At 39.1% G+C, this 26655-nt stretch overlaps 2 protein-coding genes across 4 annotated transcripts; both read left to right on the forward strand.

Moving 5' to 3' along the window:
* The first annotated feature begins 345 nt into the window (after positions 1–345).
* mocos (molybdenum cofactor sulfurase) lies at positions 346–11061 on the forward strand. 3 transcript variants are annotated; one of them, XR_015107544.1, is made up of 15 exons: positions 346–722; positions 812–901; positions 978–1044; positions 1154–1798; positions 1913–1989; positions 2082–2281; positions 2381–2497; positions 2574–2957; positions 3041–3203; positions 3323–3410; positions 3742–3869; positions 5451–5830; positions 5914–6018; positions 6226–6393; positions 8415–11061. XR_015107544.1 is itself a non-coding variant. In XM_086165332.1 (15 exons), the coding sequence occupies exons 1-15, from the start codon at positions 611–613 to the stop codon at positions 6328–6330; spliced, it is 2520 nt and encodes an 839-aa protein (XP_086021458.1). In that variant the 5' UTR covers positions 350–610; the 3' UTR covers positions 6331–7385. The 3 variants fall into 3 exon arrangements, 2 of the variants coding, with proteins under 2 accessions (XP_086021445.1, XP_086021458.1); XM_086165332.1 differs by lacking the exon at positions 8415–11061 and having other exon boundaries at positions 350–722; positions 5451–5547; positions 5689–5830; positions 6226–7385; XM_086165319.1 differs by lacking the exon at positions 8415–11061 and having other exon boundaries at positions 6226–7385.
* Positions 11062–12267: 1206 nt separating this feature from the next.
* tm9sf3 (transmembrane 9 superfamily member 3) lies at positions 12268–26651 on the forward strand. The gene is made up of 15 exons (XM_086165372.1): positions 12268–12464; positions 13249–13444; positions 13587–13709; positions 14535–14695; positions 14823–14900; positions 15092–15223; positions 15326–15492; positions 19443–19537; positions 19652–19782; positions 20889–21028; positions 21320–21388; positions 21478–21624; positions 21917–22000; positions 22091–22167; positions 25095–26651. The coding sequence occupies exons 1-15, from the start codon at positions 12372–12374 to the stop codon at positions 25160–25162; spliced, it is 1761 nt and encodes a 586-aa protein (XP_086021498.1). The 5' UTR covers positions 12268–12371; the 3' UTR covers positions 25163–26651.
* The last annotated feature ends 4 nt before the right edge of the window (positions 26652–26655 follow it).

The following is a 26655-nucleotide window of genomic DNA, read 5'->3' on the forward strand; positions in this document are numbered from 1 at the left end:
TGTCAAATGTTGTTCAAACGACACAGCTCCATCGGTAGGTGGGGATTGGTTTTGGAATGTGGTCACAATGTAACTAGCTTGAATATAATCTGCTGGACAGACTGTGGTGTGGGATGAACTTTGAAAGCTGCACAGTTTTGTAAAATAGACAACTGTTCCCTCTTTTGACGTATCTGTGACGTAATTGTGCGATTCTTGCCGACAAAAATATTCCATTATCTTTTTATCAATATATATATATATATATATGTTAATATTAACCCAACATGAATTCACTTATTTGTTGCTTCGATTTTAGCAGCGGTTTCACCGATGTCGAGAAAATATTCCTGACTGCAAGCAGTTTTGTGAAAGTGAAAGTATCGAGAGAAACGCTGAACGCTGTCACATGATCGCGCAGGGGTATTTACAGCGTCTACAGTTTGTTTTTAACGCACTTTAGCATATTGAGTTCTGGGATACATGTTTGTTAGGTTGTAAGCAAAGTCTCTTGGGTGTGACAGAATCATTCCGAGAGCGACCCCGAGTTAATGTGTGCCAGAAAGCTGTCAGTTAATCCCGAAACGCGAGCGGCTTTCCCCCGCAGCTGCCTTCAGACCCCAAACGCATAATGGACTTCCACAAACTCAACGCCGCTGAAACTTTCAAGGAGATATGGAGTCACTACGGTTATGGAGAGGACTTTCAAGTTATGATCGAGCGAGAGTTTTCTCGTCTCAAAGGTATTGTTTGAGGTTTTGGATGATCAGTAGTAATTAGCTATTGACACTAGCTAATAGGCTTTCATGTATGCGCTTGTTATTACCAACAGACTCGGTGTATCTGGATCATGCAGCGGCCACTCTATATCCGGAGTCTCTTATAAGGGAATACTGTCAGGATATTTCTGCAAATGTATACGGTAAGCGTATCAAACTTTATCCTTAGTATTCAGTCGCTAACTGAAAATGATTGAGTTTCGTCATTACTTCTTACAGGAAATCCTCATAGTCAGAACCCCAGCAGTAGTTTGACACATGACACAGTGGAGAGTGTCAGAGAAAGGTTAGGTTTACACGTGCCTCAAAACATACCAAGGTCCCTTGGGGCCATTTTGAATGCAAGTACGTTGACTGGATCAACTGAGTGTAAAATAGTGAACATTATCTTACAGGGTGTTGCAGCATTTTAATACCACCTCTGAGGAGTACCGCGTGATTTTCACTTCTGGTTGTACGGCAGCTCTCAAATTAGTGGCTGAGAGCTTTCCCTGGAGGCCACAAACTGAGAGCCAGCCGGGAAGTTACTTCTGCCACCTCACAGACAACCACACCTCTGTTGTTGGGATGAGGGGACTCACTTCTTGTCGGGGAGTAGTCACCCTGCCCATCAACCCACAGGAAGTGGAAAATAGGGCAACGGATGTAGCTCAAGCTGAAGATGTTATTTGCGAGACTCCACATCTTTACTGCTATCCAGCACAGAGCAACTTCTCTGGGATTAAGTATCCCCTAAGCCATGTAAAAGGCATCCAGGCGAGACGCCTTTACCCGGCATGTGAACACCAAGGCCGTTGGTTTGTGCTGCTCGATGCAGCCTCTTATGTTAGCAGTTCTCCTCTTAACCTCAAAAACTGCCCAGCTGATTTTATTCCGATCTCTTTCTACAAGATATTTGGCTTCCCTACAGGTCTCGGGGCTCTTCTAGTCCATAAAAATGCGCAAGGCATACTAAGAAAGACTTATTTTGGAGGAGGCACAGCAGCAGCTTACCTCTCTGGAGAAGATTATTATGTGCAGGCAACAAACATTTCTGACAGGTAATGAAATGTGCAAACCTCCAAAAGCCTAGATCTTCTTTTAATATTCACAAAGACTTAAAAGAAGCCCCATTCTTGTTGTGAAATGGAATGTTTATTTTCTTCTGGCTAAAGATTTGAAGATGGCACTGTCTCCTTCTTGGATATCATCGCACTAAATCACAGTTTTAATGCACTCTACAGGATCACAGGTACTATGACAGAATATGTCAGGTCATATAAATCTTAATAATCTGATTCAGGTTAACAGTCTTGTCTTGAGTGATCCAATTTTTCCTTTCAGGGGGTATGCACAACATCCAGCTGCACACATTTGGTTTGGCACGGTACACTTACATGCTGCTGTCAAGTCTTTGTCATAGCAATGGGCAACCAGTGGCTCAGATATACTCTTACAGCCAGTTTGAGAATCCAAACAGACAGGGTCCCATCCTAAACTTCAACCTCATGGACTCACATGGACAAATAATCGGGTATTCCCAGGTGCATTAATTGAAAATTCATTATTCATTATATGTAAATTATTACATGTATATCTATAGCCAATGCTAATGGATATTGCAAATTTTTTGCATCCTATAGGTGGACAGAATGGCTTGTCTGTACAATATTCATATACGCACAGGTTGCTTCTGTAACACTGGAGCCTGTCAGATGTTCCTGGGGATCACCAATGAGCAGATGAGGAAAAACTTGCAGGTAACAGTTTAAGTGACTATAAAACATGTCTGGCATCATTGACAGATGAATAAAATGCTGTCTTTTCCTCTTCAAGTCTGGCCATGTCTGCGGGGATGATGTTGACTGGGTGGACGGACAACCAACTGGATCTATTCGCATGTCCTTTGGCTTCATGACAACATTTAAAGATAGTCAAAAGTTCTTGAATTTTATTGCAGAGTGCTTTGTAGAGAAACCTGTGATGGTGGACAAAATGAGAATAGAAAAGTTGAAAGCAGCATTAGTAGCGCATGATCTTCCAAATCCAGATCCTGCAGTCACATTCCCAAAAAATGAAATATGTGATGTAATTCAGTGGGAGGGACACAAGGAAGAATCAGTAAAGGAATTTGAATCTTCACACTTGAACAGCCATGGAGAGACATATAGGCTGACCAACATCTATATATATCCTGTCAAATCATGTGGAGCCTATGAGGTTCGAAAATAAATTTCCAGCAAGGTTTTTTGTTTCTGTCTTTCATGTTTCCCAACTTCTGTTAACATTTGTACTTCATCCAGGTCAAGAACTGGCCATTGGGCCCCCTGGGTTTGCTTTACGACAGATACTGGATGGTGGTGAATAGAAACAGGGTATACTTGAATCAGAAGAGAGAACCACGTTTATGCCTCATTTGTCCACAAGTCCACCTTCCCTCGAAGAAATTGCTCCTGCGGGCATCAGGTCAGTCAGGGTGTCAATCGCAAGCCCAAATAAAACACTTTTTAAACAAGAAGACTTTTGATCTGGATGATTTTGTCATACAAATTATCTTATTTTGATGTATTTCAATTTCGTTACAGGGATGGATACCATTTCAGTCCCACTGGAGACCAAAACTCAAATGAAAACGACCCATCAAGTGTGTCACAGTAAGGTTTGTGGTGACAGGTGAGTGGCTTCAGGAAATATAATGTAACGTATCATTTCTTCTATATTTTTCACACAAATTTATAGTGTTATTAATGGTACCCTCGTACAAAAAATGGCCTTTTAACCCCTCACACAATTTCTTGTTTAATTACAATTCTTTACTATTTATTTATGGGAAAGCAAAGACTGTGAGCTGATATTAATCTTCTTTGACAAGTACCTCCAGGACCAGGCATGAGATTAAATAAAAAACTATTCTTCCAGTGTTTCTTGTTCTAGAATTGGTAAGCAGCATCAAACTGCCAATATCCCTCAGGTCTCCTAAATTTAATCCTGCTCCCTCTCCCAGGGTGGAGACTGTTGACTGTGGCGATGAGGTAGCTGCCTGGCTTTCAGAGTTCTTGGGACAGTCATGCCGCCTGATAAGGCAAAGTCCTGAATTCACCCGGGAAATGAAGAAGAAAAAGTCTGGCGGAGGTAAGTACATACTGTAACCAATTTACATGCAGTTGCCCAGTTCTTATTCTTTCAACTTTTTGCATTAATGTTCTGTTTGTATTTCACATATATTTAAAATTTCTTCTCAAATCCAGATTTTTTCGAGCCAGTTTTTTCACACCAATGTGTTACCACTAGTTCCTCTTATACTGATCCTTGTCTTCCATGGGTTATGCTCATTTCCTTGCTCAGCTTCTTCTGTAGTTATAAACATTCAAGTAAGCATTTCCTCAATGAAAAGTCAGATGACAGCAAAAGTAGATCATCACTTTTCATAAATAGGCTTGGCTCAGGGGGTTAGAGCAGTTGTCTTTCAACCAAACATTTCTGGTTTGATTCCTGCACTCCTTTTCCTGCTGAAGTGTTTTTGAGGAAGAGATTGAACTCCGAAGTCCCCCACTGGTGCTGCTAAGTGGGCGCCTACTGCTCATGATTCATTCATGATGGGTGAAATGCATTCGTCACATTTTGCTGATGTTGAGCTTTATATATAACTGAATATGACAAAATAAAGGACTCCCTCCTCTTAAAATATTTTTCCATGGTATAGGATTTCACCATTTATTTTGACAAATTTTTAAACTGCTGCATAATTATGATTTTACTGCTATTAGAATTGTCATGTTCATTGAGGATTTTTTAAAATATAAAATAAAAATGGAAAAAAATAATAATTGTGGGATTTTACTGTACCAAAGTACAGTACCAAACAAACTGGGGAGGATGAAGCACTTAAATTCTTACTTTTAACAAAAACACTAATACCACCAATGCATTAGTGTATGATTGTAATTTGTATTTTGCAGCCATAGACGTTAAAGGCTAAATCAATTTTAAATCTACTGTTGACTCTTTGGGGTGATTTCAACTTCAATATAATCGTTATTTGTCTTTTATGTCCTGTGACAATTGACTATCTCTAAACATCAACTTTTCATGAAATGATATAAATAGTCTGCTTTCAGGTCATGAATAAAATGTCAGTATTTAATTTAACCATAATCATTGAAGTCAGCTCATTTGGTGATGCATGGTTTTCATATAGACATGAAGGGTTTGTAACTAGTAACTAAGCTGTTTGCCAGGATTCCCTTGTAAAACTTAGAAGGGAGTTGAATGAGTAGAAGTACAAAAAGGAATAAAATAAAAAATAATCTTGTGAAATACAAGTACCTTATTTTTGTAGTTGAGAATAATACTCAAGCAAAGAATTTTAGTTACTGTCCAGCACTGCAATTTAAAGTCCCCTTCAACCTAAGAATACAAATTTCGATCCTGTGATTTGGATAAGTACTTGGCCATTTTGAGAATTTGATCAGAATTAGAATTCTCTTGTACAGCTTAAGGCTTCATAAATACTTGTGAGTACTTGTCAATATTGACAAATGTACTCTTCTGCCAAATGCAATAAAATCAGAACCTAATTTTCAGACTCTTGAAGAAGCAGACTGTTTGAACCAAAGATCAGTAGATAATTCAATAAACACAGGACAACATGTTGTAATCCTTAGTGCCAAATGACAATCCTTACCTTGGTAATATAAAGTGTCTCCCTTCTAGCTGCCTTCTCCACATCCCTCTCCCTGGTGAATGAAGCTCAGTATCTCATGATCAACCGTGCTAGCGTGGAGCTCATCCAGAACCTGATGAGCAGCAGGTTTGAACTTATGCCTTATTCAAAATACTCAGTACTCCTGTTAACCCTCGAGAATGCATCAATGCCCACATATTTTCATGACAATCCAGAAATTAATGTAATACAGCAAATAATATGCAATTTGCACAATCCATTTCTCAGACAGAACTATTCTGAGGATGATCAATACCTTGACACACAGAATATTATCAGCCGCTTCCGGGCCAACTTAGTCATTGCTGGAAGAGAAGCATTTGAGGAGGATAATTGGTCACACTTGATTATTGGCAACACTCAGTTTATGGTGAGCTGACACATGAGATAAATGAATATTGAAATGTTAAGATTTTTCCATGATGAATTTTTCCATCTGCGTTCGGCCTCAAGGTCGTAGGTCTCTGTGGAAGGTGCCAAATGATCGGGGTAGACCAGGATACAGGCAATAAAACAAGAGAGCCCCTGATGTCTCTTTCAGCCTATCGCGCTGGGAAGGTCAGTTGAATACCACTGTGAATATGGATATGGTTGTGAATTAAAATAATCTCCTCATGTTGGGGAGATATGACTCTTATTTTACTGACACATTCTGGGGGCTTGGATGTGTATGTGGGTGTCTGGAGTGATGGTGGTAGGTAGGTAGGCAAAGTGAATGTGCATGAAAAATCAATCGCACCGCCTGTTATCTTCCTATATTTTCAGGTGACTTTTGGTGTGCACTTGTGCCATCAGCTACCGGAGAGCTCCATTCCAACCAGTACTCTCTCTGCTGGCTCACTCATAGTGCCAAAGCCTCATGCTTCATGAAATACTCTTCTATAACATCCTCTCTTCCTCGCAAACAACAGACATTCCTTGGACAGTCACTGTGATTTCTGTGTTTGCAGATCCTTGGGGGCAGTTACAGGGGCATTCTTATTTTCCTGCAGCATTTTCAATATGTCAAACACTGTAGTACAGTATATTTTAAATTTGATATAAAAATGGTCTTATTATGTTAGTATAACCTTCAGGTTTTTGCCTTTTGCATGACCTGGCATTTACACTGCATTCTATCCATGTCTTTCCACAATTAATTATGATTATTTGTATTTGCATTATTATGGTCACAAAAGAGGTTTTGTAAAGTGTTAAGTACACAACAAATTGATAATTTTGGATGTAAATACCAAATGTCTCCAACATGATGCAATAATCAGTGCTTATGTAAACCTGCCTGCCCAAGTTATGTTTCTGTGTTTTCCAAAGACACTCATGTTGCTGGCAGAAAAATACAAAAAACAACAAGGCATACAGCATGCTATATATACGCTCTCATTATGATGCTGCAATGGACATTACAGATCACATAACTTGTATTTCAGTACAAATGATGAAATAATGTAAACAAGAATTATATGCTCCGGGAGACACTGTTTAAACAAACCACAGTCTGTATCAACTGATCTGTCAGTGCCCCTCACTCTTCAGTGTGAAGGCAGGGACGCAGTGCGACGTGAGTAATGCTACGTTTGAACAGGTAGACGCATGGATGCCAAAATATTTGTGTGTTTATTACTGGACAACCGAAATTGTGGTGTCACATTCCAAGTGTTGCCAGTTAAGTGTTGCACCTTCCCATATGTACTAGGACAAACAAAAAAGCATGTTATCTGAACAGATAAAAGATTAATAATACATACCTTGCAATTTTTTATGTAAAATCCTTAGCATGCAACTCACACATGTACACATGCACCATGCAACACTTTTTCAAACTTTAATCGACTAAAAGTTCGACACTGAACTGAATACCTCATGTTTATACACCATCTTTCCGCCTTTTAAATTGTGGACCGAGATCACCCTCTGAATAAAAGACCAATATTAATTTAATGCCAAATTATGTTCATGGCGCTTCCTCTTAAAATGTACATTCTAATAATACATAGAGAAATTATACTCTTTAATTACTGCATGTAAAAAACAACTCCCCAGAGTTTGAATAAGGGCGTGTTGACAGCATAGCTGCCAGATGACTGAAGAGTGTAATTTAGTAACGTAATGTTGTGACGGACACTAAGAGGTGTGGCCTCAACATCCTAAAGGACTGAGGGGCTGGGGCGTGGTTTAGGTTAGCAGCGTTATGGTCCACGAAAGTTCACTGTCATTTTGGTGTTGGTGTTAAAGGAAAGAACTTGGCAGTCGTCTTCATCTCAGCAATCCTTCCTTTTCACACCACAATGTATTAGTTTTTCATTTTGTTCTTAGCTCTATCCAGCACTTTATAGACGGATATTATCGTATCCAATATTTAAGGTAGTTGCATTTAGACGCATTGTACTAATCGTTCCTCAACATATTGTACTGGTTGGTGGGTAGACTGGCTGGCGGGACCCCAGAATCCTTCGCTAGTGATGATGACTGTTGGGACTCTCTCATGGTTCTGTGTTGGAGAGCTTCGTTGTTGAATAGCTGTACAATGTCGTGTATGATGTGTGACAGTAACCTGTACTATTAGTTCTCGTAACAAGGGGTGCACCCTCAGTCTGTTAGCGCTGAGAACATGATCCCTGATCATTGACTGTTGACTTAAAACCATTTCTTAAAGAGCATAATCCTGAGAGCATGTTATCCTTGACTCTGATTGTTACTTTGTTAAACCCCAGCTCACCACAATATCTAATTTGGCAAGACCTTAACACTGGCACCCACCTGGCCTGGATGTTGGAATTGTTCTGTTAAAAGTTGGGTTAGGAAATGTGGTTCTAGATGTAATGATGTTAGAAATTAGGGGACTATTCTAACTTTTTACATTTGCACACTACTGAAATTTCAAAAATGTGAACAGGTTGGATATTATATATTGAACATACTGTTGGATTTGTTCTCTCCAGTTGAGAGGACAAATAGAGTTCAGCGGGAGGAGAAGACACTGTGAGTCGGCTAACGTTAGCGTATACCTTCCAACGGTGATCGCTTACATCGAATTCCAACGTTATATCATATTTGGAGGAATGAACTTCAAACAATCGGAGAGACTGTATTTGATTATTAGTGGCCATCCTTACTCAGGATGTATGGCACATATAACGTCAAAATGTATTTCACAACAAACGTTTGGAATATTTTATTTTTCACAAAGCAAGGAGTGTTTTAAGAAAAAGATACTATATATTTGGTTGTCTTCAAATTGATGTTTTGTTTCAAACCACAAATATATTTATTTTATACACTACTGCAAAAGTTGGCGGACTTAAATATTGCATTGCCCAGTAAAAATAAAAGTGATATTACATATTAGTGCAACTATTATTCATTGTCCGCATGTACCTCCTGGTAGGAAGTTAATCCTCTGCATTTAGTTCATGATCACCCAGCAAGGTGCACAATTCCTGCAAGTCAGTGAAAAGAGGGACCAGGGAAAGACTTATCATGGTACCAAAGCACATTGAGCAGTGGATTCCAGTTTTCACGCATCTGCATGGGAACACAGGTACAGGGTATGATAAATAATGCATTTGTATTAAAGTTTCTGGAAAACAAACAAAGTAACATATTTTCACAAATAAGATATGGCTTTTGTGGGTAAAGTAGCAATTTAATGTCATCAACAGTGCAGCCACTCATCAGGTTCACGCGGCAAAAGTAAGTGAGAACCTGGAGATTTAATAATCATATAAAAGTCTGAACTGTCACTCTAATTACAAATAAACATCATTTGTTGATGAGTGTTGCATGCACAGGGTTACATTGTGTTGGTACTACACTGCAGAGGTTGGTGAAAAGATTAACTCTTCTTTTATGCATATTTTCAAATTCTACTCTTCTTTGTTGTTTCCTTGATTACAGCACTCAACCTTGCTACACTGGTTAGAAATATCATTTGCACCAATGTGGTTGATTTAAAGTAATGCACTTTTGCTTGACAGTGTTGTTTGTTGAAAGACAATGGTTCAACTTTGGGTCAGTCTCTAGTGTAGGTTTTGCTTGCGTGATTGCCCCCTTGTGGTAGCAAAGATACTCTGTCTGGCCTGTCCATAAGCGGTGACAAGAAAAGACAATTTGGCAGGATTTGGTGATTCCACTTGAGAGCCGACTGAAATTGGCCTCACTACGGATGCTCAGCACTTGTACACCTGGGTGAGGGAACGCAATGGAACCATCCTCATCCTCATCTGGAGACACTCTTGGCACTGGGTCTGTAATGTTGCAACTTTATTTCAAGGTTGAAATGTATGATCTGAATTTTCTATTTACTCTCGTGATGTTTAAAAGGTAAGCTTCTCAAGCACCAGCCTGAGACATTGGCGACAGCAGCTTACATTTCAATATTTCATATTCTACATTTTTGCTTCAGGACTTTCTGTGTTGACAGTGACTGTGATAGACTGTTTCAGAAAGTGTGTTTTGTGTAAAGACAGGCTTGTTAGTGTATTTGGAAGTCAAACTTTGCATCCGTACACAGATAACAAAAACATATTTAATAAAGGGATTTGGGTTAAATATGTATATGTAATTGATCATTTCATAAAAATAATACAATGTGGGAATATATATTTTAGTAAAGCTTATCTTAGTACTTTCCAGGTATTGCTCTCAATGGTGTGATTCTGGAGGGTGCATTTTGTAGTGCTCAGCACAACACTAGGTCATCCTTTTTCTTGGGTAGGTTACTCAAAAATTTGAAAATCTCACAACTTAATCATTTCATTTGATTCGACCACATGCAAAAGACACACATCTTGTATCATCTTTCTGTTTCAAGTATTAATGGAAATTTCCAGTCTTTGAATACTTTTTTCCTGCACAAAGTGGAACATAAGAAGGTTGTTTTCCCAGTGATGAAAAGTAAGTTTCTAAAAAGGAAACTAATGCAAATCCTGACACTGATGCCTAACACATCACTATGTCCTGAAAATAAAGCAGGTATAATAGCATGACTTAATGTCTGTGGTTTAAAGAATATTAGAAGCCCACTGCTTTTCCTTCATACAGAGGATGATCACTTATTTTCCATTTGGATTGCTCAATAGGTAGTACTGTAATGTACAGTGTTATGGACCTACTGTAAATCTAGAACCAGTCAAATTGCTTCTTGATGCCAGGTGTTATCAGTGTGGTTCTGCAGTGTTGGTGGGTTCCCAAATGTTCAGTTAGTAATTGATTTAGTTACCTTGTAGAGAATTTCTGCAACAGAGTATTGTTTTTTTTTTCCCTTTTCCCGATTAACTACACAAGGTAGCAGGGATTGTGCAGAATGCAGAGCAGGTCAATGTTATATCCTCTGATTATACATTTGATGTATGTAAACTTCATTTTATTTTCTCTGCTGGAATAAGAATCTGATACAGATTGGCTCAGAATTGTGTGTTATGTACATTATATGAATTCCAAAATAGCTGTGACAGAATGATGCAAAAACGCATTCGAATATTTAAAAAAAAATCACCTTTGGTATCAGTGTCATATAATTGGCATTTGATTTATATTTTTTGATAGTTTTTGTCATTACATGAGAATTAAGATTTTTCAGACTGTTGGTCAGTCTAAATGGGTTACATGTCAACATGTCCATGAGTTACATGTTTGTCTTACATTTTGAGCATTCCAATTAAAAAACAAATAGATTATGTTTTTTTCCTGTTACGTAGAATCAACCTCTTTTGACATACTAACACAAATTGAACTCTTCTTGGAATTTATGCACAAGAAATCATACTTCACACTCCTTCCGAGATACATCCATTCATTGACATGGAATACCACACGTAATATACTTGAGTATACAAGTAATATACAAGAATTCCCCATGACCTGGATGACCGTGAACCTCCACAAACACAAGTAATATAAAGCGTTCATGGGAGGAGTCACAAGGGGCAACTTTAGGGGTTAGTGTTAAGGGAGGTTAGAGATAAGCTAAGAGCATGCCTCTTCCTGTGTATAGGAAGCAACCCTGTGCATTGCAAAGGCACAGTGTTGGAATTGAGGGTCGAGCTGAGTTTGTTCACTGGGTCATAAATACACATTTTCCTCAACAATACGAGTATACAAGTGATAATTTCATTACTTACATAGACAAATAGTTTTAATTAAGTAATTACAATTCAGGGAAATTACCCTGATTATAATATGTAATGTAATTTTCAATCTAGAAACATGTCTTATTCAAGTCCCTGTGTAGTGAAATGCCTCGTTGCAGTTTAGCTGTACTCAATGCAACATAAAAAAGTTAGTAAAGCAGGATGATCACACGTTGTTTGATTACAACAACTTTTTCACATACGTCAGTTTGCTGTATATTCCTCTTGAAGTGGGCCGGATCAGAGAACTAATTTTATTCATAACGACGAACGGAAACTTTGGGATCGTATTTCTCGTGACGGTGATGAAGTTTTTTTTCTCTACTCATTTTCGTCTATGGAACGCATTGCAAACGAAAATGTCATTTAAACAGCATGTCACGGCAAAGTTTAAATGAGATATTCTCCAGGCAAGTTGAACCCTCACGGAGACTTCTTCAGAAATGAAATGCCGTATCTGTCACGTTTCAGGCATCAGAGTTGTCCGAGAGGCTCCGGTTTTGGCAGTCAGATGACGTGGCTGAAGGTTGCGGACGATGTGCTCACGGAGTTTCTGCATTCACCGTTTCATCAACCGCTTTCACAAATGACTGGACTATCCTAGCCACATGACATGTTTCAGCCAATCCGATGAGTGTACGATGAGTGCTCATGAGGCACTTACGCCATATACGTACGAGAGAGCATCCCTAAAATTTGCCTCTGTCATACAACCAGGAAGAAGGTGGGATAGCCGTGCCAAGCTAACATCCCCGATCTTTTCGGTATACTTTCAACGAAAATATGGGGTCTTCCAGGTGGAAGGTGGCAGCGGCGGCGTTCCTTACAATAGTGGGCTCCATAATACCTGTCGAGGCAGATGAACATGAACATACGGTAAGGCAAGGTTTCAGAGGCCGAATCAAAAGGGGGAGCCTTGAAAATAATGGACGTTTGTGTTCAGTGCAACCTGCTAACCGTAGCGACGAAAGCTAATTGCACACATGAAAATAGTGTACCAGCTACTCCAAAATATAAGTTCAGGCTGCCGTGGGGTCAATTGATACGCAAACGGCCATCAAATAAATTGCATTCAGTTAGCTTGCTAGCATCTCTGTCTTATCCGCCTATGTGCTTATGGCCAATGTTTGGTTGCTAGCTTGTTAGTCTTCCCCAGAAGTCTGCACAAGCCTCCCCTGGACACCGGCCTGTGGAATCTGCTTTGGAGTTTGACTAGTTACTAGTAAGATCGGTTGGCTTCTAACCAACAGTTAGAACGCTGTTGCGATATCTTTGCCTTCATCGTATTGGGTAGTCGACACCGAGAAGTGACGACAACCATGGCTGTTTTATTGTGCTATTAAGTTGTATCTAACAAGAGCATTTCGCTTCTTGATATTTTCTCATTCTTTTTCATTGTCTCTTCGAGGAGCCCTAATTACAACGTCCGAACCAGTTAATAAGCTACTCTTAGCATGTAACGTAAGCTACTTCAAGCTAGCGTCACATAGTTCTTTGTTGACTTAAATGGTGACTAGTTTTAATTTTCAAATGTGCTGTTTGTGTATGAGTGAACTTTTCTTGCATAACATCCCATTACTAGAATCCACTTGCTGAAGAACAAGTAGAACTGGTATTACAACTCAGGATTTCATTAAGGGTCTTCGTATTTCCTCTGCAGTACACAGATAAAGAGGAAGTAGTTTTATGGATGAACACAGTGGGACCTTACCACAACCGACAGGAGACCTATAAGTATTTCTCCTTGCCCTTTTGCGTGGGCTCCAAGAAGACCATCAGTCATTACCATGAAACACTCGGAGAAGCTCTGCAAGGTGTGGAGCTGGAATTCAGTGGCCTAGACATAAAGTTCAAAGGTATTCACTTATTCCAGTTGCCCACGCCTGTTAAAAAGTTGAAATTAAGGATATTCTCCTTTTTGTTGCTGAATGCACTGATGAATTGTTTTTTCTATCATCTGTTATATCTCATGAGATGTTGCATTTTTGAACTCTGTAGATGAAGTCATGCCAGCGACATACTGTGAAATTGATCTGGACAAAGCCAAACGAGATGCTTTTGTGTATGCCATAAAGAATCACTACTGGTACCAAATGTACATAGATGACCTGCCTATCTGGGGTAAGTGGTTAGTTGATTCATTTTTTACAAGATGGAGGCAAAGAGAAGAAATGTTTTTAAGCTCAATGGCCAGTAATTGCTGCCCCTGCCTCTTTATAATAATATCTTAAACTTCTGGTGACTCAACGTGTCTGTTATTCCTTTTGAGATTCATTAATTACATAGGTGGGCAGTGACACTGACATATTTAACTTGAATCTCATCATTTGATGGTAGAGTCACCAAACCAGTTTGTAACTTGTTGGTGAACCTGTTTGTTCATCTCAGTATAAGTTTCTACTGGCTAAACAACATAAGCATATCATCTATCACACAGTTCAATGAAATACCCTCAATTTAGGTGTCATGAGCAATTATCAAAGCATCTAATGTTGTAGATAGATTTTGAAAAAGCTCTTCCCCTCCAATATGGCCTTTAAACATTCTAAATAAACTGTTTGAATTATGTTGTGAATTACCTTGGATTGAAAAGTAATGTTGAATGGCAGTGTCAGGTGTTCTTATTGCTCTGGAAGAACTATTATATTTGCATTGTACGCCAAGCCATCCTTGAATTTTGTGCCTTTGAAATGTAGACACATTTCTGTAATCCTGTACAACAAGGATATTAATCAAGCTGCAGTTTGCTCCTTACTAACATACTAATCAGCTCTCTGTTGTCATTCACATACTACTATAGACGTTTGTATAAAGGTACCACTCCTTCAGTTGCTCAAATATCACAAGATGATATTGTTTGCTATAGGTGTGTCATGGGCCTTAATGCTAACAGTTATCCCTCTCAATTTTCAGTCTCATGAGTAACCTTTTTTTAAACTTTTCAAGGTATTGTTGGTGAGGCTGATGAAAATGGAGAGGATCACTACTTGTGGACATACAAGAAACTCGAGATAGGCTACAATGGCAACAGAATTGTTGATGTAAATCTGACCAGTGAAGCCAAAGTTCGACTTGTCCCCAACACAAGAATTGCAATGTCTTATTCTGTGAGTACTTAATCCACTGTGGTGGTCAGTGGTCCTTTTGAAATTACTTTCTGTCTTGAATATGAGTCTTGCAGAGATTATTTCAGAGAAGCGAAAAACTTTAACTCAACCTCATCCCATAACCCAGGTAAAGTGGAAGAAGTCAGATGTGAAATTTGAAGACAGATTTGACAAGTACCTTGACCCATCCTTCTTTCAGCACAGGGTAGGTTGATGTTGTGTTGCCTATATCAAGATCTTGATATACTTAGAACCAACTGAATGTATTGACTTATTTGGATAAACAAAGTACATAATTTTTAAAAATTGTATTGAAATTTGCAAAATGTTGATTCTTGAGGTAAAAAGGTCTGTAATACAGGACAAACAAAGGTGATTCTATTCTTATCGTTTTAGATTCACTGGTTCTCCATCTTTAATTCCTTCATGATGGTCATTTTCTTGGTGGGTCTGGTGTCCATGATTTTGATGAGAACTCTCAGAAAGGATTATGCCCGATACAGCAAAGAGGAAGAAATGGATGACATGGTTAGTTTCTCCACAATATGTTAATAATGAGTTTCACCATCTCATCTTCATAACTGATGAATTTTGCTATTTTTTGTGGACACCGTCCCTGTGTAAAAATAGGACAGAGACCTGGGAGATGAATACGGTTGGAAGCAGGTCCATGGAGATGTGTTTCGGCCATCAAGCCATCCACTGATCTTCTCCTCGCTTATTGGCTCAGGCTGTCAGATCTTCTCCGTTTCCCTCATTGTCATTATTGTTGCAATGGTCGAGGATCTGTACACAGAGTGAGTCACACGATTTTTAACAAGCTTTACACATTGTAGACATGTGTTTTGACGTATGCTTCGTTGTCTAACCTGACTCCAAGCTGGTTAAAATATCTTATGGGACTTTTTAGAAAAAGGTATAGGAATTTAGGTCGTTGTTCTGAAATAGCTAATACAGGACTGTCTCAGAAAATTAGAATATTGTGACAAAAACAAAAATGTCATACATTCTGGATTCTTTAAATCAACTGAAATATTGCAAGCCTTTTATTATTTTAATATTGCTGATTATGTCTTACATCTTCAGAAAACTCAAAAATCCTATCTCAAAATATTAGAGTATCATGAAAAAGTAATTTTTGTTTTTTTAATTGTATCACAGGAGATAAAGAACTTTATCACAATATTCTAATTTTCTGAGACAGTCCTGAACATGTTTTGTTGGTTAAATGCATTTCAAGTAGGGTAAATGTAGTTCCTTTCATTCATATGGTTCCAAGTTACTTGACCACCTTAGTGTAGTTTCAGTTGTTGTGTTGGTTTATCTAGTTAAACTGGTATTAATTTCAAGCAAGGTATGACATTGTATTTTATTGTCACATCTACCATGAGGAATAAGGTCCCTCACAGGGTTACTAACCTCACTGAATATATTTTAAAGGGGATGGTAAAGTTTTACAAAATGTCATTTGTGTATAGAGGTTACTTGTTTTTAACTGTTAAAGATTCTAACTTTATGGTGAAACTTCTCATAATCTTTCATATATATATCGAACATGCAGCAGCACACAACATTTAGTCACACCATCTCTAGTAGCTGTTAGATTTTAGCATTTTTGAAATCAATTTGCTGGCAAGCAATAAGTCTTTGAGGAGGTAGGAGACACTAAAACGTTTGTCAAGCCACTGTTGTTTATGACAGCAACACTTCCCATTTCTCCGTGTGTAGAGAATGTATGTTTCAGAATTGAGGTCTTCAATGTGTAGCAAAATTGAAACAGGTTATCTGATTATTCCATGAAAGGCAAGTGTTGTCCAGACATTAGGAACGGTAATACATCGACTATAAATGACAGGGTTCTTCTTTACACAGTGAGAATAAAATGGTCCAACAAATGACACTTAGAGCTACATATCCATGGGATGAACATCCATCCATCCAGTGTCTGCTGCTTATCCTGCACTCAGGGTTGTAGGGGATGCTGGAGCCTATTCCACATGTCATTGGGTGAGAGGTGGGGAATACGATGGACTGTTTGCCGATCAGTCGCAGGGCCACATATACTTACAGACAAACATTAACTCACTCACTCATTCGGGGCAATTTTCCGAATTTTTTCCAATTGACCTGCTGCATGTTTTTGGACTGTGGAAGGAAACCAGACAACCTGGAGGAAACCCACGCTGACACGGGGAGAACATGCACACTCCACAGAGAAAGGTTCCTTTGTCGGAATCGAACCACGGTCCTTAGTGCTGTGAGGTTGAAGCACTGAACATATTTTAACAAAACAGTTTGGAATGATTTGAAAAAGAACCTATAGAAAAGTTTTAAATTTTGAGTATTGTGTTTACATTTTTGCAGTTGGATCCATGATAATTTTTACATTGTGAAACAATTTAATGTATTTCTAAGGCCTATATTTCACAATATTTTTTTTCAACTGTAATTGAAAAACAACCCCAAACCTGATTTAAGACCCAGTTAATATCAATAAAACATTAAAAAAAAAAAAAAAACTTTGAAAATTCCTTAAGACACTGAAGTAGAAGAATCTTCATTCAAATTTTGGGTCATACTTTTAAGCATCGTCTTAATGTAAAATGTTAAAGGAATAATTTGAGCTTGAAGAAGCTACAGTAAATTCCGTACTATAGAGCACACCTTTTATATAGGCAGTACCTACTATCTTTTTGAAGAAAAAAGAAATTGTTCGTAAATAAGCCAAACTTGTCCATATGCCGCTTGTGTCTCCGTTGAAACGCGAGATATTAACACAGCGAGACGTTGCACGAAAGGTTTTTTGAGAATATTTAAATAAATTAAATAAATTTCTAACATCTGCTACTACCGGTACAAAACGCAAATGCTTTTTTTCAGAACAAATGCCGAACTTTCGTCCAAGAGCTCTATTTCCTTCTGAGACAGCCAGACTGATCGCTTTCAATTTGAAAGCTGTTTAAAATGCATTTTCTGCATTTCTCAAAGCATGTGAAAAAAGTATCAGTTTATTGGCCGGAATTGACAGTAGTCACTTTGTGATTCAAGGTGTGGCATTGAGTCTGTTAAGAAAGGAGCTCTAGCTCTACCTTGAGTTGCTCTTTCCCTTGATACATTCACTGTAAAAATGTGAGTTGCGCCTAACCTGGTATAATCTGTCACCACTGAATTTGGCCATAGGTAATTTCAAAAGCAAAAGTGAACAGTCAACTGCTGAACGGTTAGTATGATTTCACATGAGAATGTGATATCACATAGAGGAACAGGATATGGGAACACAAGTGACTGATTAACATAGGGGTGTGTATGGGACGATGTGTTAGTGTTTATTAAATTGGAAAGTACAGTGCAATACCCAGTGATGGAATGATCTGTTTGATGTCATGAGACTTCATATGCTATAAATGTTGATATTAGTGTTTACAATTGAACTTGAAGTTGTGGCTTAAATAATTCCTTCAATTATCATAGTGTCATCTGGACTAAGTCTTTAATTTTACAGGCATAATTCGGCATAATAAAAACTCCTAAAATGGGGTCAGAATAATCCCAGGATATGAATGTCAGATGGAATACACCTGAATTGAATAATATCCAATTTGCATGAATAGGTGAACTACAGTAACATTTATAAATAGATTTATCAAGCAATTCCCATCAAGAGCCTGCCCAAATAAGAGAACTAATAGTGACAAAAAAACTGATCTTGTTTGCTCTTACAAGAAGCACTTGAAGTATTTTTTTATGATTTTTTTCTTTTTTCAGATACGTGGATTTTAAACGACATGAAAAGTCCTTTTTTTTTCTCTCCTCAAGCCGTCATGCTCATATTTACACATTTTGCAAATGAAAAAATGTGATCTAAACCACCTTCTACTGAAATACTTACTGCATTTTAGGACACAACTGAGCAAGACTCTTAACTGCAGATATTGCATGTTGAGTTGGGAAACTCTTGTAAACTAGATTGTACCACCATTAGATTTAAAGAATGTGAGAGAAAACAAGTAAAACAAAAAGGATGGAAAATTTTCGAGGGTTTAATTTTCCAAAGTGCTTATCCAAACAATCAGGTACACGTAAAATAAAGTTGGTTTTTTTTTTGTTGATTAAACACCTGTCCTGCAGCATCAACTACTATGGTACAAGTAATACATAAATATCCATTGATTCTATTTAAGATTAATGAAACAATCATCCATAAGAATCCTAGTGGAATTCACAGTTTGTCATCGTAACTTAATATTTTAGAACCACATCCCTTACTGTTTAAAGAGTGAACAGTCAACTCCCAAAGTGGTTTGTAGTGCAGCGTCTTGGTTCTTTGCGTGGACCCAAATTCAATAAGAGGGCGGCTTTCCAAATGAAAGGAGTCAACAACTGATTTTAAAATGTATTAATCAGCATATTATGCTACGGAGAGAGAAGTAGGAAAAGAATAAGGTACTTCATGTCATTACTATTACTGGTCAAACCTGTCATTTAACTTGATAGTCATGAAAGAAAAAGTATATAAGAGGTCAACTGCATGTTTGCAGTACAATATAGACGACCAGGTGGGAAATTCTTAAGTAATTTTTCCTCATAGTGTTTTGGGTTTGATTGTAGCAAGTAAACTTGAAGTGCCAGTTGTAACACTTTCCTTCGGGATAAATAAAGTTGTTCTTATTCTTATTCTTAGAAAAAAAATCTAACTCAGAGGAAGTTAAAGGTTTGACAGGGTCTGATTGGTTATTTTTCTTTGCAGGAGAGGATCCATGCTCAGTACAGCCATTTTTGTCTATGCAGCCACCTCTCCCGTCAATGGGTATTTTGGGGGAAGCTTGTATGCAAAACAAGGCGGTAATAACATATCTAATGTTTTCACTCATACTTTTCAGTGTTTGGATATCATTTTTTCCTCTTTTGTTAAACAACTTTTTGACATGTTGCTTTTGATGTTTTTAAACTACGCAGGCAGAAGATGGATAAAGCAAATGTTCATCGGGGCCTTCACGATCCCAGCCATGGTGTGTGGAACCGCCTTCTTCATCAACTTCATCGCCATCTACTACCACGCTTCCAGAGCCATTCCTTTTGGCACCATGGTGGGTCTTACTCAACAACCCCTCCCTCAGGAGGAGTCTGTTGGAGGAGTCCTGTCAAAAGTCTGCTATTTATCTGTGTGTCTTCCTGCATGGAGCCATCATTTCAGATGAGAGGATCTAGGGTGTGGTCTTTGTAGCAGCTCACACTGCATGATCTGGTACATGCAGGCTTGAAATTTATCTCTTAACTTTTCAAGAGCATTTAAATCACAGAAAAATGTAAGTCACATTTACCGATAGTTTAAAACTTCCTTGCAGGCCTGTTCAACTAAAGTGTTCTTGTCTCAAGGTGCCAAGATTCTTTAATCTATTTACTCCAGGGCCCCAAAACCAAGATGTCAGGAGTTTACTATCCCTGAAAGCAGTTAAGGTATTTCAGTGTTATGCATGCTAATGGCATGCCCCTCGTGAGCTTCCACCCTAACATGGTGGAGGGGTCTGTGTGTCCTAGTGATCCTTGGAACTATGTTATCAGGGGCTTTATGCCCCTTGAAGGGTCATCCAAGGCAAACAGGTCTCAGATGAGGGACCAGACAAAGCATGTCCCACAAGACCCTCGGGAACAACACAAACTGTGGACCAAGTTTTCACTTGCCTGGCGTGGGTCACCAGGCCTAGTCCTGGAGCCAGGTCCGGGGGTAGAGCTTGATGAGATTGGTTTCAAAATATTGTGACTATCCTAATTAGAAGCTAATACTGTTATGGCAACCAGACATACTGCAATGAGCAGCTTGTCAGCTTTATTAAAACCACACAAAATGGGTGAGTTGTGCATTCAGATCAAGCATATACAAAACTTAGAAATGCTATTATTTTTCATAGCTAAAGCTGAAAGTCACCCAGTAATAACATTCAACATGTAAGTGACAGTAACCTTTTACTCAGCCAGCCATGGGGCTTCTGTAATTTGAAGGATCTGACATATCAGGTTAGGAAGACTTAAGAGAAATGCTGTTGATGCGTTATAAGCAAATGTCAGTTCTACGTCATACACACATAAAGACACACACACAAAAAAAAAGTTTGTGAGATTTCTTAAAACACTTCAATGTTTGTTGTCAAGACTCTGAATTGATTATTAATTTTGATAATTTGTGTCTCTGCAGGTTGCTGTTTGCTGCATCTGCTTTTTTGTCATTCTGCCACTGAACCTGGTTGGAACCATTTTGGGAAGAAATCTGTCTGGCCAGCCAAACTTTCCCTGTAGGGTGAACGCTGTACCACGACCAATTCCTGAGAAGAAATGGTAGGTGTGGTGAGTGGTATGGTGTTGTAAAGCCACTAGCACTGTCACTGACAGGCACATGCAGAGACAGATTACTTCGCTGGAATAGAAGTTCAGATTTGAAGACAAACAGGTTAATCCATCCGTCATGCATTGTTAACAGATTGACAGTGGCAAAACCATAACGTGTATTAATGGTGCTGTAGGCCTGTTGCTAAGGGTGCAAGTTGATATGACTTTTAATTTTAAATATGTGCTTATCTTTTTTTTTATTAAATACTCTAAAGAATGCATCCTTATCTGGCCTCTCAGGTTCATGGAGCCGGCAGTCATTGTCTGCCTTGGGGGAATCCTCCCCTTTGGTTCCATTTTTATTGAAATGTAAGTCCTTGTTTTTTTAAGTGTTTGTCCAGTATCATTATGGAAAGAAGATGGTTGAAGACAATGCGTCTCCTTTGCTCATTCTTCAGGTACTTCATCTTTACTTCCTTTTGGGCCTACAAAATCTACTACGTGTATGGCTTCATGATGCTCGTTCTGGTAATCCTTTGCATTGTGACTGTGTGTGTCACTATCGTATGCACCTATTTCCTGCTCAATGCCGAGGACTACAGATGGTAAGAACAGTAACATTCTCATGCCAGTGATTCAGTAATTTTTAAAAAAAAAGAAAAAAAGTTTCAGTATTTCTAATGATCAACTGTATTCAGGTATTTCCTAGAAATGTTACCTCCTGATTTTCCATTAGTTTTCCCAGAGCTATAAATGTAAATCAGGGTGGCTGTTAAGTGATCCATAATACAAAAGCATGAAATTATGAAATATGAAGATGAAAGTGTAATACAATTTCAAGTCAAATGAGTTGAGTCAACTGCATTGTTTTAAAGTTAGTTTGTGGGTCTCTCTCAGGCAATGGACAAGCTTCCTCTCTGCTGCATCCACTGCTGTATATGTCTACATGTACTCCTTTTACTACTATTTTTTCAAAACCAAGTGAGTTAACCTTTCTTTACTTTGACTTTAAAAACCTAATCAATATTTTTGAAGTGAACAGCAGTCTATCTTTTCACTGTTGTGTTTCAGGATGTACGGGCTATTCCAAACATCCTTCTACTTTGGCTACATGGCTGTGTTCAGCACTGCACTGGGAATCATGTGTGGTGAGTCCGTTCATGTTCGGACCTGTGGGAATTGCATAATGAGTACCTTTATTTTTTATTACATTTTGAAGACATAATCTTCATTTTGGAATTTATAAAGACTGTCAGTTATCATTTTCCTAAATATAGTTTTTCACTGGTTCCAAAAATGCCGTGTAAAAGGAACTTGGAATAACTTGTGGAGAAAAGACCAATTCTCCTGCCTTAGAAAAGTAAAGATCCCCCAAAAATCTAGTTTTATATCAAAGTTTTGTAAACTGTTTGCTATTTTTGCATCAAAAATGTTTCACTCTTTAAAAAGACATTAATATTTTTACAGAATGTGATTAACTGATAGACGAATAGGTGATGTAAAAGTATTGGATATTTGAGTTTTTTTAACATTCTGGCCCCCTCTCTTCCCTTCCGTTGAAGCGAATATGTTTGTACGTTGGATTACTTGAGAATTTCAGAACATCAGGTAGTAGAAAACAACATGACTGTTGTAGATGAAGTTGTTGGCAAAATAACTTGTAATAGTATCTGAGGTGTGCCATGAAGTGGATATGTAGGCTGAAATGATGTAGGACTGAGATTCACCACGTCATAGCATGGCATACCCCTGCCACAGGTGAATTTCCATTACATCTGGACTCTTAAATTTCAAAATGTATGGGTCACAAGGATCCACTCACTTTTGTTTGATATAAACAAAAGTATCCCAGTCATAACTGTCAAAGTGGCTGGCTTCTATGTATGCCGTACATCGCCTCATTTATCAGCCAGGAATATGAAAAACAAACATTACCAACAGCTTTGTATATCCTCCTGTTAGGGAAAGAAATCTCAATTTACCATCTTTTAACCTAAAAGGAGGAAATGTGTCTGAACTAATAAAAACATAATTATCTGCTACAAGAAAGAACATAGCACTGAAGAAAAATAGGCAGTTCAAGCATCCTGGGCAAAGGCATGAAGTTGTATGGAATTGGTGAAAACAAAACTGCTAAAAACACCTAATCCTGAAAAGCAATTCCTCATAGCTGTTGGAAAACTCACATGAGGGGATGAAAACGCACCTCACAAGGGACTAATCCAAGGGACTTACTTGAGACTACTCAGACAAAATTTAAATTAACCCACACTGACAATGATATCCCTACATAAAACCTCCCTTATTCAGCCAGTAAGAATCATTCATTTTGTCTGTTTGGTCACTCATCTGTTTGGTACAACAGACATTCTACTTCCCTTTTTTGGAGATGTCCTATTTAACTGATCTCTTCAGGAGTGATTAATCATTGTCAGGGTGACAGGACTGTTTTTCTTTTTTTTTGGTTTGTTTTCAATTTTGGCTTCTAACCTGGAGAGGTTAGCTAGTTAGTTAGTCCTCTTGCACGAGATGCGTAGAGCCAACCGTGGCTACCAGGTTTCTCCATCGGGGTCTGTGGTTGGCAAGTTGCCGTGCCTGTGCCAGGCTCACATTGCAGGCCCTGAGGTCCTGGTCCACAACATCAAGCCAGCGGGTGCGGGGGGCACCTCTGGGTCTTCTCCATCCGGCTAGCTGGGGATTAAAGGCCAAGATGGAGCTTGTGGGATGTTCGGCAGGCAAGCAGATGATGTGGCCATACCATCGAACTCGCCGCATTGCTGCGAGGCGAGATGCTAGGGGCTGCTGGGTTCGATCCCTTAGGCTCTTGTTGGTGACATGCTGGGTCCAGCTGATGCCTTCTAATGTCCTCAGGGCCCTGGAGTCAAATTCCATCAAGCCTGGCTGCCAGCGTGTTGTTCAGCGGCCAGGTTTCGGAGTAGGACAGAGATGACTGAGGCATTGTAGACCCGGAGCTTTGTCATCCGGGACATGTGCCGGTGGCGCCACAATGGTCTCCACAGGGACTGTATGACTGACGCCGCGAGGGCACGGCGGCGGTCAATCTCAACTTTGAGATCTCCGGTGTTTGACAGGGTTGAGCCGAGGTACTTGAAGGTAGCGACAAAGTGGACAGGGGTGCCGTCGAAGAGGAGTGGTGGTGGATCAGGTCCCTCTCCTATATGCATAAGCTCGGTTTTTGGCCAGCTTATCTTCAGGCCGAGTTTCCTGGACTCCTCATCAAAAACAAGGAGGGCTTCACGAAGCTGGTCAGCGGTCTCACTGAACAGCGTGGTGTCATCCGCATACTCGAGATCCCTGAGGGTGTAGCTGCCTATGGGGACCCCAGGGATCCGCTCAGAGACTTTTGTCATCAGATGGTCAATGACACAATTAAAAAGTTCTGGCGCAGCGACACAGCCCTGCCTCACCCCGCTGTTGATGGGGAACCACTCAGAGTCCCGGCCATTCACAGCTTTCGGCTCCTTGGTAGAGCTGCCTCAAGAGTGTGGTTATTTTGGCTGGGACTCCGAGGGATGTCAGGATGTTCCAGAGAGAGCCGTGGTCCACCGTGTCGAAGGCCGCTTTCAGGTCGATGAAGGCGATGTAGAGGTGCCGGTCCTTCCTGAACTCCCGGGCCCCCTCCGAGAGGAGGGTGATTCCTCTGTGGTTGCTGCAGGCCAGCTGATCGCCCTTATGCTTCCAGAAGGGAATTGTAATGCCCCGTCTCCAGTCATCAGGCAGCGACTCAGTGACCCACACATGGTCGATGATTTGTGTGAGCCAAAGGATGATGTTGTACCTTCAGCATCTCAGCTGTGATGGAACATAGGCCAGGGGCTTTGCCGTTTTTGAGCTTTGACAAGGTTGCCTTCACTTTGGCTGGGGTGACCGGGGAGATGAGACAGTCCAGGAGAGGACTCTTCGATAAACAGACAAATGGTTGTCAAGAAAAAAAAACAAGTCAAGTTGCTACTACACAATTTGACAATTACCCATGACACTTGAGTGATTATGATCTTTATTATTATTGACGTTTAATTTCCCCACTTCAGTTGCATGTGTGTTGTTTTTACAGGTGCTGTTGGATACATGGGAACAAGTGCCTTTGTGAGGAAGATCTACACAAATGTGAAAATAGACTAAGGGGCAAAGTAGCATGGCAGGGATTTCAGTGGATTTGCCAACAGTTATCCTGGAAGACAGCAGGCACAAGTCATTACTTTTCTTTCTTGCAAAGAGCTAGTGAGAATCTCACTTTGTAAAATGTAGTTTTCCATTTTTCTGAATTAATTTCAATACTGCGCCACAAAGTGAACAGGAGCATAATCGGCGGAAGAGATATTAAACAAAGGTTTTGTTTTTATCAGTTGCTTTCAAACAGTTGGGGGGCAAATGTTGAAGGCTGACATGGTATCTTTCCAAACCCAGTCCCACCTGATACTATAAATGATGGAACAGTGTAGCTCTCTTCAGTGAAGAGGCCTAAGTGTAATGAAAGCCTTTTGTTCTATTGTGTCAGAATATTGGAGAGTTGCGTTTGTGCCCATGTTCTGACACCATTTCTATTTTGTATTCTTAAAATCACTTAAAAAAATTGTTCCTACTCAGTAGTTTGTTTCAGATTTACTTCCACTGCAAAAAAATCCTATAAAACCTTGTTACTTGAGTCATTCCCCCCTTTCAACGATTCTGAATTCCCTGTTATAGTAGCAATCCATCCAGGTGAAATGTTTTAGTCCTGCTGTAGTTTACTGTGCAGACAAGAACAGAGGGTCTGAGGTACAGCAAGAACAGATTTTTAAATGGACAATTGATTAAATCTCATTTCCCCAGTTAGTCTTAAGTTCTCAATGTTTGGGTTTGAATGAAGTCTACATGTAAAGATAATATATGTATGGGGAGTGTGTATATAACATTAATAATGTACCTTTAGATGTAGATCCCAAATGCATATTTTGTTGTACAGATTTACTACAGGGTTTTTTTTTTTTTTTTTAATGAATCCATTTAAGAATAAAAAGGTATGTTTTGTTCTCGTCTAATTGATGCTTGGGGTGGGGCTGGTGGCATTGATTCATCTTGCCTGAAAATGCATGACTTTTGTTCAACAATCTGCTCATCTTGTTTGTCTTCAGTCAATGTTACTTTTTGTTATATTTTTTTCTCTGTCTCATAATGTAAAGGTACATTGAGATGACAGGCAGGCCTTTATTGATTTCACAGTATTTAAAGCTTTAAAACGGCTCTACATCTTCTGGTAAGCCATTGCCCTCACTTTCTATTGCCTAACCTGAAACATAATTTGTGAATGTCAGGAGAAATGAGGCAGTTGCTTTGTCTCTGCAAACATACTGTACAAAGTGAAGTTTATGTACACTAATCTAAATGTTTTCATAACCACACACAGTGCTGCAGTGTTTCAACTGTTTTCTTTCTCCATTTTGTGTAAATACGGTATGTATCCTACTTGTATGAGAAGTGGCAATGCTTCCTCTCCCCCCACATTTCAAGTTCTCCCACTGAAGTTAATTTTGGCACCACCTCATGTTGTGTACTGATGTCTGATCAGACATTTTGAACTTGCATATTAACTTGCTGTAAAAAGAGAAAATAAACATGTTTATGTACAGGGGCTA

The sequence above is a fragment of the Fistularia commersonii genome, chromosome 2 (genome assembly GCF_037954325.1).
Source record: "Fistularia commersonii isolate RoL2024-O1a breed Wild chromosome 2, RoL_Fcom_v1.0, whole genome shotgun sequence".
In the NCBI taxonomy this organism is placed as follows: Eukaryota; Metazoa; Chordata; class Actinopteri; order Syngnathiformes; family Fistulariidae; genus Fistularia; species Fistularia commersonii.

Excerpts from the sequence above, each read along its gene's own strand:
- mocos (XM_086165319.1), top strand. The coding sequence starts at position 611 with ATGGACTTCCACAAACTCAACGCCGCTGAAACTTTCAAGGAGATATGG. Across the intron at positions 3,411-3,741 it reads AGTAAGGTTTGTGGTGACAG|GGTGGAGACTGTTGACTGTG; the intron begins GTGAGTGGCTTC and ends TCCCTCTCCCAG. Across the intron at positions 6,019-6,225 it reads CAGCCTATCGCGCTGGGAAG|GTGACTTTTGGTGTGCACTT; the intron begins GTCAGTTGAATA and ends CTATATTTTCAG.
- tm9sf3 (XM_086165372.1), top strand. The coding sequence starts at position 12,372 with ATGGGGTCTTCCAGGTGGAAGGTGGCAGCGGCGGCGTTCCTTACAATA. Across the intron at positions 14,696-14,822 it reads GAATTGCAATGTCTTATTCT|GTAAAGTGGAAGAAGTCAGA; the intron begins GTGAGTACTTAA and ends CCCATAACCCAG. Across the intron at positions 14,901-15,091 it reads CATCCTTCTTTCAGCACAGG|ATTCACTGGTTCTCCATCTT; the intron begins GTAGGTTGATGT and ends TTATCGTTTTAG.